Source organism: Anabas testudineus, chromosome 21, assembly GCF_900324465.2.
Source record: "Anabas testudineus chromosome 21, fAnaTes1.2, whole genome shotgun sequence".
Classification (NCBI taxonomy): domain Eukaryota; kingdom Metazoa; phylum Chordata; class Actinopteri; order Anabantiformes; family Anabantidae; genus Anabas; species Anabas testudineus.
Genome location: NC_046629.1, coordinates 64,033 through 84,508, shown reverse-complemented (window position 1 = coordinate 84,508; position 20,476 = coordinate 64,033). Strand labels below are relative to the sequence as shown.

The 20,476-nt window shown below is 42.2% G+C and overlaps 2 protein-coding genes across 5 annotated transcripts in view; both read left to right on the top strand.

Annotated features, from left to right (window-relative positions):
* The first annotated feature begins 585 nt into the window (after window positions 1–585).
* Window positions 586–17,259, top strand: epc2 (enhancer of polycomb homolog 2 (Drosophila)). 3 transcript variants are annotated; one of them, XM_026376411.1, is made up of 14 exons: window positions 586–941; window positions 2,116–2,275; window positions 4,304–4,449; window positions 4,538–4,744; window positions 4,915–5,063; window positions 5,248–5,377; window positions 5,797–6,000; window positions 6,104–6,187; window positions 7,743–7,876; window positions 8,524–8,813; window positions 11,081–11,211; window positions 11,526–11,673; window positions 15,454–15,682; window positions 16,637–17,259. In XM_026376411.1, exons 1-14 carry the CDS (start codon window positions 789–791, stop codon window positions 16,704–16,706), a joined length of 2,235 nt encoding a protein of 744 aa, XP_026232196.1. In that variant the 5' UTR covers window positions 586–788; the 3' UTR covers window positions 16,707–17,259. The 3 variants fall into 3 exon arrangements, with proteins under 3 accessions (XP_026232196.1, XP_026232197.1, XP_026232195.1); XM_026376412.1 differs by having other exon boundaries at window positions 11,078–11,211; window positions 15,454–15,714; XM_026376410.1 differs by having other exon boundaries at window positions 587–941; window positions 11,078–11,211.
* Window positions 17,260–18,482: 1,223 nt separating this feature from the next.
* LOC113172917 (kinesin heavy chain-like) overlaps window positions 18,483–20,476 on the top strand; it is a 31,789-nt gene continuing 29,795 nt past the window's right edge. The window contains exon 1 of one of the 2 annotated variants that reach the window (XM_026376000.1): window positions 18,483–18,789. In XM_026376000.1, the coding sequence (XP_026231785.1) occupies window positions 18,658–18,789 (132 nt within the window). In that variant the 5' untranslated portion in view covers window positions 18,483–18,657. The remainder of the gene's footprint in view (window positions 18,790–20,476) is intronic. The other variant, XM_026375999.1, reaches the window with a different exon arrangement.

Sequence of the window (20,476 nt, the reverse complement as noted above, 5' to 3'; positions counted from 1 at the left end):
TTATTGTATACTTGTACATATTTAGTTTTAGACTTATACTACCACCACTCCTAGGCTGCTACAATTTCGTTGTATTCTGTACAATGACAATAAAGGCTTCTGATTCTGATTCTGAAAAGAAGTTCTGTCCAGCACTTACCTTGTCAGCAATAGTTCTCACTGAGCTGCTGCTGAACACAGCATGTATTATGAACGTATCCACAGACGGTAAGATGACAACAGATCTACGTCAGTTACTAAACTGTATAAATAACAGCTCAGCTCCCAGGTTACAGTCTAAACGTGTGTACAGCTACAGCAGTATTACAAAACGTAGCCTGTAAATCCAGTTAAGTTACTAACTAATATCACTTCGATCCGTTTTTACTGCCACAGTTACGGTACTGATGGTTTGGAAGTCGTCAGTCCTCTTGGTAAAACGTATGTGTTCACGTTTGACGGAGTTGTGTGACGTCAGCACATGACGTCAGAGCTGTAGTTCACTTGGGACAGAGTTGCTTCAAGCGCGCGCACCTTCGTGTTTCGCGTGTGCCGCGGTGGCTGCTGGGATTGTTCCGCCGCTGTATGTGGACATGTCCGCCATGTTTTTCGCAGAGCAGGGAACAGAGCAGCCCGGAGGAACGGCCCCCACATCTCGCTAAACGTGCTCACTGATGAGTCGTCCCGCTCGTTACCGGAGCAGCGGACACCGATGAGGTCTACGGTGGCGGACACAGTCGCGTCCGGAGCGGATTCTCGTCTGTATTGGTGCGGGTTTATGGCGCTTTGTCGCTGATTAGGCGCAAACAATGAGTAAACTCTCGTTCCGGGCGCGGGCGCTAGACGCCGCCAAACCGCTCCCGGTTTACCGCAACAGAGACCTGCCGGACTTGAGAGACTGCGTGTCCATTAACCGGGCCGTCCCGCAGATGCCAACCGGGATGGAGAAAGAAGAAGAGCTGGTAGTAACATGTTTTCATTTAAACTAGCTGTTAGCATTAGCTACGGGTTGGGGCGGGATTCACAACGTTTCTACGTACAATTCTTTACGTAGCCAGGCGGCCGGAAACGTCAATATACGCAGTGTACGTAAGGTTACGATTGTATACGCTGCTAACGTAGCGCCAAAGACGTTTTTAAAGGTTGTGACGTTAGCCATCGTACGTAATTCCCATGGAAACGGGTGATTAGCTAGTCGCTAGCTGCGTTAGCTTCAGTCCGCTGCAGTGAGCAACATTTCTCTGCTAATTATTCATCATTAATTAAACAGCGTTACCAGGCTAAGATTTTTAAGCTACCAAGCAGTTCACACTAAACAAGGTGAACTGGAGCAAACGAACATAAAAACGATCTAATTAAGAGAGTTCAAACCAAATTCTAACAAAATATAAAACAAACGCATCACTCAGTGTATAACTAAAAGTAGAAACCAGAGTCCAGGTGGGTTTACTGCACTTGTCTGTCTTTGAAACCCGAACTTGTGCATGAACAAAACAGTTTTTCACAGGGATCCAGTCACAGGAGAGTAGTATTTTTTTGTCTGTTTTGTCTTTACTCACAACAACTAAAACTGCAAAGGAAAACATATCAAACTTGCACCTTTTAGACATTTTACCGGCTTTTGCACTGAACTAAAAAGGTGAGCCAGTTGTACTCATCCATTCCTAACATTTAACAGTGTCAGTAACTAAAATGTTTCATGTGTTTAACATGTGGTCAGAAAAAAAATCAGCTAAAATTTCTCATGTATGAAATTCTTCAGACTCTGCTCTGGCGCCAAATTGTGCTCAGCTTCATCGTGTTGGCTTTAATTTTTAATAATTTGAGATGAGTCTACAGCTTTCCTTGAGTCCATCTATGGGAAAAGACCAAACTGTTAAAAGACTTTACTGGAACCTCCAGGAGTCTTTTTGGAGTCAGCCAACTCTAGGAACTAGATATTGAACTGCGATTTCCAGTGTGAGGACTGTAGTCATGTGTCGGTGCTTCTCTAGCAGTGAACCGGCTGTGACAGATTTCTTAATTACCTGCTGCTATAACCCTGACAAAATCTGAGTCCAGAAAGTTTCCAGGTCCCCAGTTTTTCTAGGACCAGGCTTAACTTATGGTGTTAATGTGTTTATGGTTGTGTTTCAGGAGCACCACCTGCAGAGGGCGATCTCGGCCCAGCAGGTGTTCAGGGAGAGGAAGGAGAACATGGTGATCCCTGTACCTGAAGCAGAGACTAACACCACCTACTATGACCGTCTGTACAAGGGAGAAGTCAAAGTCCCCAAACAGCTCATCCACATACAGCGTAAGTACGCTGTATACTGGGCTGTACTCTTACTATGTGCACCAAATGCGTACTACGTCTCACAGTGCTGAATTAGCTCACCCAGTCTTCACATGACCACATCAAGTATGACTCACTGCAGACCATTATTCTTACTAAGAGTTTGATCGTCACAGAAGGAGGTTTGATAGTTCAGAGAGTTCATAAAAACAAACGGCTGAATGTTTGTACCTTTACGAAAAATCGGGTGGTAACTGAAACCAGATTTGTTTTATGATTTATAAAGACACAGATGACTACTTCCTAGTAAACAGTAGTAATTCCAGTCTTGTTTAGTTGTAAACAGTAATATCCAATAGTGAGACTGGAAGAAACTGAAACTGGTTTTAGAATACCGAAATATGTTTTGTGCAAGGACAAGGATAATTTGTGTGTGCTTAGTTTTCCAGATTGTGTTAAAGTGTTAAAATAATCCTTTGCAAACCGGTCATATCTGAAGTCAGTATCAGATTAGTGATAAAATTAATGTGATGCAATAATTTTTAAATATAAAGACAGCTGATTCCTTAGCCAGAAAAGCTGTGCAGACCTTGAGAGGAGGTCTTGCCTAAGGATCCCTACTGGGATTTGAACCCTAGTCTCCCACATGGAAGGCAGTGATGTTACCACTACACTAACCAGCCGCCATACACAGCAGTAAGTCAGGAGCAGGAGTGAGATGAGAGAAAATGATGACAGAAAACATTAACGGAAACTGGAGCAACAGCGCTGCTGAAGAAGACACATTAAGTCATTTAGCAGACGCTTTTATCCTAAGGGACTGTCAAGGATTCAGTTTATGTATGTAATGTCTCACAAAATTTGAATGCCACTTTAACATGATGATACTGCTGACCTATAAATGAGAACATTTTCCCTATCCGGACCTCCTTAAATCATTCATCAATTGACTATCCCTGCTCTGTGCTGCCTATATACATATTTTTGCCTCCCTCTTCCTCTTTAGTTACTTCTGCACAGCTTGAAGCTCCTCCCCCTCTATTGCTATGAATAATCTCTCCATCCTGATACAGAAACCCTTCATGTTCTTGTTTACCCATTCTTTATTATTAGTTAAACTGACATTTTTATATTGTCCTCAGTCAACCAGCCTCACTCACAGTGAGTGAGGCCTTTGATGTCCTATTCATGAAAAGGTCCCACTTACACTTTGTCCTGTCTCTGGAGAATTAGGTCTGGACATTGTGCAGAGTTGTGCATTCACACATGTAGCACACAGCAGAAGAAAGTCCGAGTGACATACGTTTCCACTTTGGAAATAGTCTGTTTGATTTCGGGGTGGCGGGGTGATCGCTTTGTACAGTATTCAGGAGGAACAATATTACAATCAATCGTGTTTTGTTTACAGCGCATCCGTATAACAAGTCACATGATGCTTTATGTTTATTATAACTCTGGTTTCCAACAGAAAGCTGTTTTTTAACTCCTTAACGTTCTGGTCAGTGGACTCCCCTCAATCGTGTGAATCTTCCAGACAATTACCTGCTGTATTCACGCCTTGTTTCAAACTGACATTTGTACTGTTGTCCCTGCAGGATAAAGTCTGGGTAATGTCTGATCTGAATAAGTCGGATGTTTGCGTTCTCACATGCAGCTCATCTGGGTAAAGTCCAGGGTTCCAGTGCATGTGTGAAAGCAGCTTTTGTAACACTGAAGCCTCCTCAGCCTTCTTGCACCAAACCTGCAGACTCCTCTTGATAGCTGACCGCTGTCTTACTATTTGCTTGTATGCTGGTACCAGGTGTATTAGGTTGCGGTCTAATCCAGTAGGGAGAGGGCTGAGGAGCTGTATGTACCCTTCAAGTTGGTATCAAGAATCTTATTTCTTGTTGCACAGTCCACATACTATTAGAAGCTTTCTTTCTCCACTAAGCTGATTTCTTAACTGTCATGTAAACAGGATTCTAGTTTCTGTATTCGGGTTATTGGATTTGAGCAAGCTGATTTCAAAAGTTTTTATTTAATCACTTCTCTGTACATGGTCTCCAGCTCTGAGTCTAGACCTAGAGCAACCAGACTATGACATGGACTCGGAAGACGAGACACTGCTCAACAGACTGAACAGAAAGATGGAGATCAAACCTCTGCAGTTTGAGACCATGGTGGACCGACTGGAGAAGGCCAGCACACATCAGGTGAAACACCAGAACACACAGCAGGTAACTCTGAGCACACCTACTCCACGGTTTGCGATTACGGTGTTTCTCCTGGTTCTGATTTCAGCTGGTCTCTCTGTCGGAGGCAAAGCTGCTGTTGAATGAGGATGACTACCTGCTGAAGTCAGTGTATGATTACTGGGTGAGGAAAAGGAAGAACTGTCGGGGTCCGTCCCTGATTCCTCAGATCAAACAGGAGAAAAGGGACGGGTCCACCAACAACGATGCCTACGTGGCCTTCAGACGCAGGACGGAGAAGATGCAGACCAGGAAGGTCAGTATTGGTTTATGGTCAGTGCTGCTGTCAGCAACTCTAGGTGAACTGTTACCTTCCAAGTGACTCAGTTTAATCTACGTTTAGTATTTCCCTTATTAGAAACACACAGAAGGTCTCAGGTGGTTTTACGTTGATGATTTTGCCTGACAGTGGTCTTGTTTTTGTAGAACCGAAAGAACGACGAGGCGTCGTACGAAAAAATGCTCAGACTCAGGAGAGAGTTTAGTCGAACTGTCACCATCCTCGAGATGATCAAGAGGAGAGAAAAGTCCAAGAGGGAGCTGCTGCACCTGACACTGGAGGTGGTGGAGAAGAGGTAAGGAGTGGGAGGTAGCTCAGTGGTAAGACCAAAATCCTGTATGAGTCTGAGCCACATAAAACAGACTAGCAGCTTAAACAATACTAGGATACTGGAATACACCAAGCCTGCTGTGTACTGCAGACACTGGACTCACTGTGAATCACCTGAACCTGCCTCTGATGTTGTTTCCTGTGTACAGGTATCAGATGGGAGACTTCAGTGGAGACGTCCTTAGAGAGGTTTCTCTACCTCTAGTGGAGAAACCAGCAAACTGTGTGGCTGTGAGTCTGTCCAACGGGTTCAGGCACAAAAGTGATGTCAGGGTTAAGGTACTCACCGTTTACAGTACTTGTTTATTTTTCCTTCAGAAACAGGGTAACAACTGAGACCTTTAGTTTGAGTCTGGGCTCCAAAATCTCAAATTTAAACAGAACTAGAACTTTCAGAGCCAGACTTGACTCTAATCAAGTCTTACTATTAACTAAAGCATCAAAAATGATTGGGCTTTGGTAATGTTAGCTTTTTATCTTTTGTCTGAGCTTTGCTGGTTCACATACCAAACGTCAAAATTTTCAGCTGTGAATGTTATGTCACACCTTTGTGTCTGAGAGGAAGAGGAAGTCCTGCAGTGAGCAGCTCCGTTCTGTTGAGTCACTGTAAGATCAGCTAGTGGAGCTGGTTCTCTGCGGGAGAACCAGGATAAACAGATCTGATGTTTATGTCTCAGTACCTGGTGGTTCTGTTTCAGACTCAGAGGAAGTTGCAGTCCTTCAGAGACGAGCTTCCCTTCCACCTGAGCAGACCGAAAAACACCATAGTCAGACGGGACAGACTGTGTCCTCCACAGAGACGTCCCGGATGCTCCCCTGGTCCCTACACCGTCAACCAGGCTGACATCAAACAGTATGACTTCCACAGCTCCGGAGAGGACGAGTGTCCACTTCCACTGCTGGTCAGTGATCTTCATGTTGTTAATGCTGTGAATTCTGGATCCACTTGTTGTTATACTGCAGTAATACTGTGAATCTGCAACAAGTCTGTCTCTGTCTCCTCAGTCTCCCCCATCTTCACCTGATGAGGAAAATAATCCTGACGGAGTTTTTGTCTTCAGAAGAAAAGCTGGGTGTCACTATCTGTCTGTGAGTTTGATTTTAACCTGAGTCGTCCTGTACGGATACATCAGTAACCACTCATACTGTCTGTGCCACTGTTATCATGTACTTTTACTGCAGTACTTTTATCTGACACCTGCAGTTTACACACACAGCAAAGTCAATTATTAATAGTTAAAAACACCATTTTGTTCAAGTCACATGTGGTTGTCAAAAAAACTGTATTTTCTGGTGCTTAGAACAGGGCATTGTTATTTCTCAGTAGTACTCTGTCATCACTACTTTATACTCGTACACTATCAGACGTGTAAAATAAAAACGGGCTGGTGTAATTCAGAGGCACTAGCCCATTTGTTGAGTAGAGTTAGGTGTGATTAATTATGCATGAAACCCATTGTTTTTTAATGGTAATAGAAACAGAAAAATATTTGGTTATTAAAAATTATGTCATAGTTGTTCTCAAGTAATATTTCATCAGTACAAATTAATAAATGAAGGTTGAACAGTCTGTAAGTATTGTAAAGCTTCAGCCTGAGCAATAAAGTCTATGGGGACATTTTATGTTTTTGCAGAGATGTTGTGCGATTTATTTTTTACAGCAACCATAACATAACTGGTGTAGCGGCCTTACTGTGTTTGTTGTAGAGTCATTTAAGGCATGGTTGTGAGTTTACTCATCTCTGAACACTGAATTTTGAACAACCCTCCTGTTTCTCTCACTTGCTGCGTGACTGTTTGTGTTTGAAGCTGCTACTGTTGTTCTGTTAACGTGCTGCTCATACTCGGCTGTCTATGTAGAGATGTCGTTAGATCCTGCAGCTCCACAGCTGCTTCTGGTGTAAGTGAAGTCTGATTTTCCATAGATTTATTTCCCTTTTACCTTAACCTGAATTTATCCAGTGGCAGTTAATTCTGACTACTGCCAAAATAGTATCCTTGCATGGAAATCTGAATATACATGTAGCAGATGAGTAATCTGATTTCTCCTCTAACTTGGCTTGATTTTGAAAGCCTGTTTCACAGATTGTAACTGTATGGAGACAGGAAAAAAAGGTTCTGTAATGCTTTTTTTTTTTTTTTTTTTTTTTTTTTTTTTAATACGTGTTGGTGGATGTGAAAGACAGCTCTGTGAGAAAGACAGACACAGCTCTAACTGTCTAAAATAAAGAAACACTGTGAAAAGTTAGTCTAAGGGAAATTTTGTGTTGGTCTTGATTTTAAAAAAACGAGGCAGCATCGCTCCGTGTATTGATCTCTGCTTTCATCCAGTTGCTCTTCTCAGCTGATAGTAGTAGGGTGGTGAGTGTCTGCAGCCTTTGTCCTATCTCTAGTAAAAAGCTCATTAGAAACGTTTACATGGCGGTTAATAAATCTGCTTACTGGAGAAAAGCCAACTGTAACCAGGTTACAGGTAACCGAACTCATTAATTTCGAATTTAACTTCACATGAGCTCAGATTAACTTCGTAATTTACATAGAACCAGATTTAACCTTGTTTTGATGAGGATGTTATCATCCAGTCTGAATGTGTGGCATTATTAGACCTTTTTAAACTTCCTGTTTTGTGTATTTGTTTCCTTAGCCTCGGACAGAGCAGACAGGTGGAGACGATGTGTCTATCTTCATCCCACAGTGTCCTCGTCACTCTCTGACTGAACTGTCACTGCCTCCTTATTGGACTGGACTGAGCCGCCGTAGGATGGGACGTGGCGGCAGGTAAACACTGACCTGCTTATCTTGTATCACCTCCAACACACATCTAATTTTTTTATTTATGTGAGGCGGATAATCTTAACTTGTTTAGTATGGCATATGCAGTTCGGGTTCTAGGTTTAATAAGTGACTATATCAAACAATTATTCATCAAAACATGACATCAAATTAGTAAATTGGACTGAAACTATTGAATGTCATTCAGTAGTAGATTTATTTATGTTTAGGATCATTGTCCTGCTGCTGCATCACCAGCTTCTTCCAACTTCATCTTGCAGACAGACACCCTGACATTATCCTGTAGCACCCCCTTATAATGTCATAAGTGTGGGAATTAATTTCCCCTCTAGCATGACAAGCTGTACAGGTCTAGAGGCAGCTAAACAGCCCCAAATTATGACTTCACAGTTGAATGATGTTTACATTTGTTAAATAAAAACATGAAGGATCAGAACTGTTGGTGTTTTATCAGAATAGAAATGTTGTGTTTGTTGATATTTGTGACTGGTGACGATTGGATCACAGTTCACGACCAGATTAGGCAAAAAACAGAAAATAGCAAAGGTAGCTTTTCTTACCACTGTGCTATTCAGATGCTGAGAACCCCACACCAGAGGCAAACTGGATAATTATTTTCTCTCTATGTCCAGGATCATCCTGGACAGAGCCTTTTCAGGTCTAAATCCAGTACTAAATCACATGGAGTCTGTTACACATCCAGTTGTCAGGACCACAGCCAATGGCCAGAAACCTCTGAACTCTGGAGCTACCCTTCCCTCCCTGACTGAAGTCCTGAACAACATCCAGAATCTGAGGAGGTTCTGCTTCAGACCCAGACCAGCTCAGGACCAAAGGGAAGTGGGCAGCAGGATCACAGGGTGCATGCTGAATGACAACAGACTCACCTGTCGCATGTCACCTGACAACAACTGTGGACCAGGTCAGTTCTCAGATGCGTCCTAGAGCCTTGACTGTTTTCTGATCTCACAGCGAATCCACCTTTTTATGGTCTGCTCTCCAACAGGATCCAACAGGGATCATGTCCTACTTAAATCAGTGTAGATTAAATAAGCAGTTAGCTCATGAATCTGACTTGCTGTGTTTTTCAGCTCCTGGCTTAAACATATGAAGTTTGTCTTCTTTAGCATATCTTTTGCTTCACTTATTGGTCTGATCCGAATGAAAGAAGAACTGGGAAGACGTATCACTCTGTTAGAACCACAGAAACCTGAAGTGTTACAGAGTGGAGCATCATCCCTCACAAACAATCTTTGTTTAAGTCCAGACTCCGGCCACAGAGATACTTGAACCAGAAGGTTCCTCACAGAGTTACTGTTTGTTAGTGAAGCTGAAACCACATTTGCGTGTGAAGAAGTAAATGCAGAAATGGGGGAACCTACTGAATGTTTTCTACTCTTGAGAATTACTGATGACAAACACAGTTTAGAGAGTCACTGGATTTTCCCCAACCTCAGTATCAGTCATGGCAACTGTTGTTTTGGTCAAAAGATTTGACTTCTTATCCAAGTAGCTGTTGGATGCAGAGGAAAGTTTGTATGAGACCAACAACTTCACACGTCCATTAGGAAGACCATACCTGCTGATTAAGAGTAGAAGAGGTTCTAAGAGTTGTGACCGTTAGATCGTAACAATTCTAATCTACTCGTCCCTTCCATCGTTTCATCTGATGAGCTTCTTCAGGTCAGATGAGAAGTGAAACCAAACAGGAGGATAAATCTGAGGTCTCCTACCAACTTTCCTCGGACGGAGGTAGCTACTTACCTGAAGTAGCGAAATGTTTCATTTGCAATGACTCAACCTCCAGATAAGCTCACCTGGGCGACTGAGAATTTTCGCCAACAACTTCAAAAGTCTTTCTTTGCTGTGTCCAAATAATTTTTTTCATCCACACAAAACACAAAGCTGCTCTAGAGGCCAGCTGGCTGAGACGACACAAGTTAGAGTTCAGTAAAGACAGAATCAGATGAGATTTGTTTTAGCTGATACTTATTCTACTTCACTTTCGGCTTTTCCCATCAGGGGTCACCACAGTGAATCATTCTTTTCCACCTAACTCTATCACGGGCATGTTCTACCCTAACACCAGCCAATTGCATGTCCTCTGTTATAACATCCATATATCTCCTCCTTGGTCGTTCTCTTGCCCTCCTGCCTGGCAGCTCCATCTCCAACATCCTTCTACCAATATATTCACTATCCCTCCTCTGCACATGTCCAAACCATCTTAGTCTGGCCTCTCTGACTTTCTTGCTAACACCGTCCCTCTGATGTACTCGTTCCTTATTCTGTCTAACTTGGTCACTCCTAAGGAGAACCTCAACATCTTCATCTCTGCTACCTCCATGTCAGCCTCTTGTCTCTTTCTCACTGCAAACCTCCAACTCTCCAGCTATTCCTCTACCTGCTCTCTACTCTCACTGCAAATCACAATGTCATCTACAAACATCATTGTCCAGGGAGATTCCTGTCTGACCTCATCTATCAACCTGTTCATCAGCATAGCAAAAAAGACGGGACTCAAAGCTGATCCTTGGTGTAGTCCCACCTCCACCTTGAATTCCTCTGTCTGACCTACAGCACATCTCACCACCGTCATACTTCTCTCATACATGTCCTGGACTACTCTAACGTCCTCCCCTCTTTCTTCGACCAACAGTAGTCAGATTTCCACCGGCACCCTGTAGGTTAACAGCATCGGTGGCGGTCGTTGTTAACCCGGGCCTCGACCGATCTGGTATGGAAGTCTTATGGATGATTCGCATGGTTATTTTGGCAATTTTTACGCCAGATGCCCTTCCTGACGCAACCCTCTCTATTTATCCAGGTTTGGGACGGCACAGAAGTCACTGGCTTGCAACCCCTGTGGCTATATAATTTGTTTTAGCTGATACTGATTTATTAAATTATGCACTGTTGTGACTCAAATCCTAATGCCTGTCACTAATCTCATTTATTCCTGTTTGGCTTTGACTTTATTGTCCCCAAGTGGAAATTCTTATCCACAACACTGCACTCGTGTGACACGAGTACAATATACACAACAACATAACAGCAATGATAACAACAATAGTGACAATGAACGTTTGATCACATTGTGTCTATAAAAACTTGACAGTTGTGTGTAAATGAGAAAATGTGAGTCCACTCTGACCACCTATGTTAACATGCTTCTGTGTGAACCAGCAGGGGGCATCACAGAGGAGCAGTACCACAGTCATCAGCAACAGCTGGTCCAGATGCAGAAACAACAGCTGGAACAGCTGCAGCTACAGAACAACACAGCTGGAAACAGACTCACAGCACAGCACACAACACAGGTACCACCTGTAAAATACAAAATATGTACCAGGTAAACTGATACTGCACATTAACACGGATGAAAAGTTCTGTACTTGTTCACCAGCTGTTTTAACCACATGCTACACACACGGTAAAAAATTGTGTCTTCTGAGATTCTTTCTAACACTTTCTCTCTTATATTTTTGTTGTTTCAGTTGTAACTGAGTCATGGTTCAGGTTTAACTTTTTTCTGATGCAGCAGACATTTGTGTTGCTATGTAATTACATCTGTTTAGTCCTTGTATCTTTCTTGTTCTCATCTTATCACTGTGTTTTCTGCTCTTGTCTGTAGTCCAGGTTAGGTGCATCTGGTCCGAAGACTTTGGACTCAGCCAGTGCTCAGTTTGCGGCTTCGGCTGTGATTAGCACTCATGCAGCCCCTCAAGGTTACAGCGAGAGCAAGCCGTACAGGACCAGTGTGAATGGAGTCCATCGTTCAGGTGAGCTGCTCACCTGTTGGAGCCTTAAGAGTTAAAAGTTAATTTTCCTTAAATGTCAAAGAATGCAGCATCAGTCACATACAGCACAAAGACTAAAATCCAGCCAACATGGGTAGTGGGTGGGAGGGATTGTCCAGGATTGAGAGGAGTTTGGACAGCATCCTCCTCTCAGCTACAATATGTAGAGGGTCCAGCTCCACCCCCAGAACAGAGCCAGCCCTCCTGATCAGTTTGTTCAGCCTGTTAGTGTCTGCCACCTTCATGTTGCTGCCCCAGCAGACCACAGCATAGAAGATGACACCACAGAACCACAGATTTGGAACATCCGCAGCTTGGTGCTGCAGACATGAAAGACCTGAGTCTCCTCGGAAGATCTGAGGAGTAATCTGACATCTTGCTCTGAGCCTTTTTTTTTACAGTGCAGATGAGTTCTTTGTCCAGTCCAGTTTGTTGTCCAGGTACACTCCCAGGTATTTGTACTCGATACGACCTCCACCTCCTCCCCCTGCATAGAGAGACAGGTGACAGAACTCTTTTGTTTTACTGATGTTGAGTTAAAGATGGTTTAATCCACAGGGGGACTGAGGAGCCTGTAGTGAAGTGCAGTGCAGGGGGTTATGAGACTCAGCCTGGAATCTATTGAAAAAAATAAAGTTTGTTGGCCTGGTCCACAGTCCACTCAGCTGCTGGACTTGTAGCCAGTGATGGTTCTTAGCTTCAGCCACTTAGCATCAAGGAACACGGGGTTCAATTCAATTTTAGTTGTGTAGGTGTTTAAGACCTTACATAAAAGATAACTATAACTGTATACAGAATTATATATAAAACACAACAACCCCACTGAACAGCACCAGGACACAGCGGAGAGGAAAAACTCCCTTTAGAGGAAGAAACCCAGAAGAACCAGGTTCTGGGTGGGCGGCCATCTGCCCCGACCGGTTGGGGTGAGTGGAAAGAGGAGAGAAAGAAAAGAACAGCAGGCAACAAAAACAACAACAAGCAGAAAAACACTGAGCAGGTCTGTAGGGCCAGTAACTACAGTCTGGAGACATACAGCTCCAAGGAGGAGGATACCTGCAGAGGAGAACAGAGAGAGGGAGACGGAGAGGAGGAAACACAACTACAGGAGAGAGAAGACACAAAGTTAATGACATGTAATGGTAGAATTTAAATGGATAGAGGAGAAAGGAGAGGAGAGGAGCTCAGTTTATCAGTAGAGTTCCCCCCGCAGACTAACCTATAGCAGCAGAACTAATAGATGGTTCAGAGTCACCTGATCCATCTGTAACTATAAGCTTTATAAAAAAGGAAAGTTTTAAGTCTAGTCTTAAATGTAGAGAGGGTGTGTGCCTCCAGAAGCTGAACTGGGAGCTGGTTCCACAGGAGAGGAGCTTGATAGCTAAAGGCTCCCATTCTACATTTGGAAACTCTAGGAACCACAAGTAAACCTGCAGTCTGAGAACGGAGAGTTCTGCTTGGAAGATATGGAACTATGAGGTCTTTAAGATAAGATGGAGCCTGATTTTTAAGTGAATTATAAGTGAGGAGAAGAATTTTAAATTCAATTCTGGATTTTACAGGGAGCAAATGGAGAGAAGCTAACGCAGGAGAAATATGATCTCTCTTATTAATTCCAGTCAGAAGTTCAAGGATAGCAGCAGGATGTGAGACCAGGATCAGGGCTAGCAGCAGGATCACACACATGTTGACTCTCAATTTCTCATTTTTAAAAACCATTTTCTTTGACAAACCTGGCTTCCTGACAGTGACTCTAGACCAGAGATGGCTTGGACACTAAACTTGAACCTGGATTATGTCAAATCTAACACAACATTAACACCAACACATAGTTAATTGTTATTATTACATTGTTGTCATAGTACATTGTTAGCATGTTTTTAACTCTTCATTAACACTAATGCAGCATTAAGGTTTCAGATCAGACTCTGTGCCTCTGTTACCTTTTTAACTACAGTGAACTTGGTGCTAGTCAGAGTTCAATTTGAAAACCTAAGAACCGGTTTTCTTTTCCACAGGCTACAGAGCCACCATAGAGCCACGTCATTACACATGCTACATCAGTATACACGTGTCCATATGTCTATATTAGCTTTAGCCTTTAAATGGTAAATGTCCTGCACTTATACAAAGCTTTTCTACCTAACTGGTACTCAAAGCACTTTTACACTGCGTCTCATTCACCCATTCACCATTTTACAAGTAATTGTCACACACAAGCACATAAAAAATCACACTGTTTTTTATGTTTACAACATTGTAGTTAATCTTGTTGGTCACAATAGTCGAGCCTTCAGCCCCTCACACAAGCAGTTCTTGGTTCTAGACCAGCAAAGAGTTGGTTCCACTCTGGAACCAGTTTTCCTAGCAGATTATTTTAAAACAGAGAAGAGAACAGAGAGAGGGAGACGGAGAGGAGGAAACACAACTACGGGAGAGAGGAAAGACAATGAGGTAGTGTTTGAATGGATAGAGGAGAGAGGAGAGGAGCTCAGTGTATCGATAGAGGTCCCCCAGCAGACTAATATATATCAGCATAACTAAGAGATGGTTCAGAGTCACCTGATCCATCTCTAACTATAAGCTTTATGAAAAAGGAAAGTTTTAAGTCTAGTCTTAAATGTAGAGAGGGTGTCTGCCTCCAGAACCTGAACTGGAAGCTGGTTCTGCTGGGAAAATATGGAACTATGAGGTCTTGGAGATAAGATGGAGCCTGATTATTAAGTGATTTATAAGTGAGGAAAATAATTTTAAATTCAATTCTGGATTTTACAGGGAGCCAATGGAGAGAAGCTAACGTAGGAGAAATATGATCTCTCTTACTACTTCCAGTCAGAACTCTGGCTGCAGCATTTTGGATTAACTGGAGGCTTTTTAATGAGTTATTGGGGCAAACTATTAATAATGAATTACAATAGTCCAGTCTGGAAGTAACAAATGCATGGACTAGTTTTTCAGCATCACTTTGGGACAGGATGCTCCTAATTTTAATTTTAATGTTTCTCAGGTGAAAAAAGGCAGTTTTAGAGATGTCTTCGATGTATGAAGTGAAGGAGATATCCTGATCAAAGATAACTCCGAGATTTCTTACAGTATTACTTGAGGCCAGTGTTACATCATCTAGGGTAAGAATATGATTGAGGTTAGCTTCAGCCACTTAGCATCACAGTTGAATTGACTGATTGATGACTGGTTGTCAGGAACACTGTCTCTTGTCCAGTCGATCCCTGTCTGAGTTGTTTTCATGAGAACGGGTTTACGTTTGTTTTATTTTACTTTAGGGTAATGCATAATGTCAGAATTAGATTAGGTCATTTTACATTTCAGAGGAAATCACAAATTCAGTAAACTAAAGAATCTGAATTTCGTGAGTCACTTTCAGGCAAAATTGCAATTTTACAAAAACATCATTAAAATACAATAAATATGTTTTACAAGAATCATAAAAGTGGTGATTTTACAACAAAGACATTGTAGAAAAGATTTTAAAGAGTTCTAGTTTCAATACAGGAAAGTGAAATTTATTTGGTTTTGTTTTTTCCCAATATGTAGAATATTTACTTGATTTGGAAAAATTGTGTTGCGAATTTTTCATGAAAATGTTGAGATGTGAAAACTGTATGTTGCAACCCTGTTACTGCAGTGAAGATGTGACACTGTACAACTCTATAAGCATCAGCTGATGATGATTCGATTATCACAATGTTTGATTTAATATTTGTATCTTTTATTATTTATAGTTTTAATTTGAACATGTTTCAGGGCCCTCCAGGCTTCCATACTCCTCCACACCTCTCAGCAAGTCTGGGCTTTCATCTCAGGGGTCATGGTCATCCTCGTCTCCTCAGTCCCTCCCCAATCAGAGGAGCCAGGTTGGGGCCATCTCTCCTGTACACCTACACACCACTCGACCTTCTGCCCCCCCAACATCTGCCTTAAAGCTTGCAGCTGCTGCCAGCTGTGACCGAGTGCACAAAGTCTCCACCACCAGGTGAACACACACTCGTCCAGGGGAACACCACGGTAGGCATGGGCCGGTTTACCCCTTTGGTGAGAGCTGTTGCTCAGCTGATGGCACAGAGGTGAACTGCAGAACTTTTACCGTCAAAATAAATGAATTCAGCTGTAGCAGACAGACGTCATCTGATACAAACAACATGCTTGTTGGGAGGGGGCGATACTAAAAATATGATGCCTCATCTACAGGAGCAAATTAAGGGCAACGCTGTCTTGAAATGAACATCTACCCCCCAATTACTAGAGTCGGTGTGTCTAATATTGGTGGAAATATAATATAAATGCTAAAGGATTTGTAACTGAGGCTAAACAACAAGCTACCATCACCTAGTTACATTCCATTAATGGTTAATCCAGATTACATATATTATTATTAATCAGACACACTTTCTCACTGTCATTACAGATACTGCAGTTCCTCAAAACTGTGATATCATATAGATATATAAAAAAGACAGTCACACAAAAACTCTACTTCCTTACAGTAATTACAGTAAATTTAACTTGCTATGTCCAGCCGACTTAGTTGCTTCTCGTCGCCTTTGTCGGGGCCTAAAAGCAGCAGCCAACTAGCACCTCCGTTCTGTCCCTCTTTGATAACCAGCAGGTGGAGGTACTTGTCATTCAGTGGAAGAAGATGTCGGACTGCAGATAAACCGTTAAGGATTAGGCGTTTGTTTCTACTTTCTTTCCACAGACATTTGTAGCTACTGCCAACGGAGAACACTGTGATCTTTGTGTCGACCTGGGCGCGGTTAAGGCCTTTATAGTTGTTGTCTAGTGAATGCCATGTTGGTGTGAATCTGAAAATTTGTGAAAATATGAAAATTTTACTCAGATTTCTGCAAATAAGTTGATGATGTAACTATGATTTTTTTTTTATGTCATGAGTGAGTGATATCATAACTGATTTTCTGTTTTTCCTCAGAGACTCGACTGAACCGGAGAGACTCTTGAATGGACTGTCAGAGACCACACTACCCATGGAGGTCACATAGCCCCTGGTGCTCCTCCTTCCATCAGCCCCTGCTCCTCCTCAGTGACGGGTGAATGTGACACACCGCGACCTCCAGAAGAATCGGAACATTTTGCTCAGTGTGAATATTCTCGTTATTATTGTCGTTGTTGTAATAATTAATTGTACAGTTTGTAAATGTCTCTGGTGTAAAATAGGTTTTGTTTCATCATGTGACTGCAGCATCACCTCTGAATGGTCCACAATAAGTTGGTATCCTTGCTCTGATTGGTTATTTATTCCTCATGTTTACATTTTGTATTTTTTCACAGATTGAGTTTGACAGGTTGAGTCTCTCTGAATCTGGATCAGGATTTAGTTTTAATATTTTAAATGATTCTGATGATTGAAAGCAGTTAAAATAAAAATATGCAGCGTGAAAACAGATGTGATCTGCAGCTGGAACAAACATTTTTATATTTTTAAATGTGAGACAGGTGAACCGAGGGTTGTTGTTGTCGTCTTCATCGTGTAGAGAAGAAGAAGCTGGTTCCCTCTGTTTGTGCTTCAGAAAAATAAAACCACATGGACTGTTACACTTTGTTTTCATTGGTTCTGTTGACTTCATGTTAAATCAGTCTGGAAACACTAAACACACACTAAACATGGAAGAAACACATTGAGTAACCGATACAACAGTCGATCATTGTTAAAAAGTAGAAAATTAACTTGCAGCTCAGCAACAGCAGAAGGTCTGGGTGCTGCTTAGAACAGGGCATTGCTATTTCTTAGCAATGAAAGTAATTATCACTCCTTTATACATGTATAGTCTCAGACATGTTTGGTAAAGGAAAATGTCTAATTGTTGAGAGTCTGTTGGTTAATGAAAAATGTTTGATCGATCTATTTAAATGATCTTATGCATTCTCGTGTTGTTTGAATTCTACCGTACTAATGTGACATCGCATCACCAAATTCCTACAACAGTAGGCAAAAATAAAATTCAATAAAAAAAAATAGTGAAATGTTAAGAAAGCTGAAAATAAATTCAGCTTGCTCAGGATTACTGAGTACTGCATTAGAAGTCCTAATGCAGAGAGGTGTGTGTGTAATTGTTTTGTAGTATCTGTTTGTCATTTACAGCTGATTTAATCAAGATAAGTGCAGATTGTCTGGAAACGTGCACTGCTCAAATAACGAAATTAACACTTTTTAATCAGAGTTTATATTAATAATCTGGTCAGTTGAGTAGCAGAGGGGGTTGTTAATCAGTTTCAGCTGCTTTGGTGTTTATTAAATTAACAACAGGTGTCACTAACCCTCTGACCACTAACCCACAAGCAGCAAGTTAAGGCCTGGCAAATTATCTCCAGGTAGGAAACTGCAAATGAGATGATGTTCATGGGTTAATGACTGCAAAGGATTTTTCTTACAGTTCTATTATTTATGAAATGAGACAATGAAAGTGTCTGAACGGTTAATTACAGTTTTGTCAAACCAATTCCAAAAAACATCTCTTTGTTTTGTCATTCTTGGTCCTAACTACTGAGCAGTTTGTAAAAATCAAATCTGCAACATAAAATACTGATCAATAACTAATGATCCATAAATGTTCCTCCGCTTCATCAGTACTTGTGGTACTTTAACTGTGATATGAGTACTTGCACTGCGGTAAAGATCACAGTAAAGCAGGTTTTCGGTATTTATCTGTTGCTCGGTTCCCATCAAGGACTCCATGTCCCAGAATGCGCCGCGGCTCGCTCGGTGGTCCAGAGTGGACCTGTGTGAGGTGGGAGTGTTCAGTCAGCATCAACCGGAGACCAGGTCTACCTACCGCAGCCCCCGACGGTGGACTAGGGTTTTTTCTGTGCGGTGGATGAGGACATCTCTCGGTCTAGTCTTTGTGGATCTGGACCGTGTAGATTTGCACCGCGGCTTCCTGTGGCTCGTTTGTGTTGACTTGTGTCTGTGGCATTTACCGGACGGTGTCGGCGATGGACGCGGCGGAGTGCGGGGTGTGCGGGGTGAAGGTGATGTGTCGCTTCAGGCCGCTGAACAACGCGGAGCGGAGCCGCGGAGACAAAGAGATCCCGAAGTTTAACGGAGAGGACACGGTGGTGGTGGCGGTGAGTGTTATAGCAGTGAGACCGGGACTCACCGGGTCCCGGCGTCACACCCTCCGTCCGTCTGCAGCAACAATAGAAACGAAAACAGCCGCTGTAGGTCGATTAATCGACGATCGGAGATTCTGCTGAACAGTTGTGTTGTTAACAAACTAAGCTCACGGTTTCATACTATGTACATGAGAATTAAAGGATTCAATCTCTGACAGTAATGAATTCATGTGAAAATCTGTAGACCACAGCATGAAGTTAGTGTTTCCTTCTCCTCAGGATCATCACTGAGTTTACAGCAGAACACTGAACATCACATCACATCACATCACATCACATCACATCACATCATCATAACAATCATGATAATGAGCTCGTTGTTGGATCCAGTTTGCAGTCAGAATAAGAATCTTAACGAGGTTCAGCACAAAAGTTCCAAACTGATTAAAGTTACTGAAGGGACCAGAACTCAGTTCTTCTACTGTCATGTTAAAGGAGAAACACAACAGGGGGATGGAAATGGGAAATATTCTGTATCCATGGCAACAGGTCGTATGACTGACAGCAGAGGGGCAACATACGGCTCTCAGCCCAGATCTGGCCCTGTCAAAATAGGTGAATTTTGTTCATTAGTGCAGGTTCTTTTAGGACTTTTATTTTGAAGTAGACACCATCCAGGTTCAAAAGATTCCGTTTTCGATGGAATAATCACGTTCGGCCAACATTTTAATAACCAAGAGTTTGTTTCTGCTGAACATCAAAACAAAACTGAAAACGTGATGATTCAGATCTTTTTAACTAAGACAATAAATAGTCAATAATAGATCTGATCAAATTCTGTTGTTTCATAAACAAGTGAACAGACTGAGGAAGGAAGAGAGTGTGTCCTGCATCTCTCAGCAGCAATCATCTTTCTTTCGTCTGATTGGTTCAGTCATCTCCCTGTGGAATGCAGTTACCGTGGCGACAGGCGTCTTATTGAAACAGACCTTCTTGAATTAGTTTAAGTGCAGCATCAGAGACACTGACGACTGAGTCAGCAACAAGTCTGTTCATAGCCACCTGAGAGTCACGTGAACGTGAGCTTCACCATGTAGCATCTGGAGTTTCAGTCCCACTCGAACACTAAATGAACTAGTAACAAAATCATTTTAAATTAACAAAAAAAGTGTACATCAAATTGTCACACAGCTCTTCAATCCACATGTGAATACAGCCAGTAGACATCTTAGATTTCAGCCATGGCAAGTATTAAAGCTGCCCAGTCCCACAATGGGCCAGAATAGAGCCAGGGGCAAAACAGACCAAGCACTTAACAAAAGGAAAAAAAATAGTCCGCCCTCACAAGACGCACTGCCAGGTCTTTTTGTCTACTGATTAACTACATTTAGTCATTTATCAGACGCTTTTATCCAAAGTGACTTACAAGTGACACATGATGCAAAAAATCCAAGTCACAGAGAATCAAGTGCTGTAGGAAGAAATGTTTTCTTAAGGAAAACGTTGGTTACGTATTGTAACCCCAGCTTCTATGAGTATAGGCGTAACCCTCTAAGAGCTGTCGCTATTGGGTTTATCCCCGTGCGCATGCGCAGTCGTAAAGAATTCTTTTGCACCCTGTACCAGCACTGGGCTACCTCACTCAGGTCCGCCCACAGAGTATAAAGCCCTGCGTGACCTGAGCACTGCTCCCAAAAAG

Bases quoted from the DNA above. Each gene is read 5' to 3' on its own strand.
- epc2 (XM_026376410.1), top strand. From the start codon at position 789: ATGAGTAAACTCTCGTTCCGGGCGCGGGCGCTAGACGCCGCCAAACCG. The intron at 5,064-5,247 runs GTAAGGAGTGGG...TCCTGTGTACAG, and splicing joins CTGGAGGTGGTGGAGAAGAG to GTATCAGATGGGAGACTTCA. The intron at 8,814-11,077 runs GTCAGTTCTCAG...TGTGTGAACCAG, and splicing joins TGACAACAACTGTGGACCAG to CAGGGGGCATCACAGAGGAG.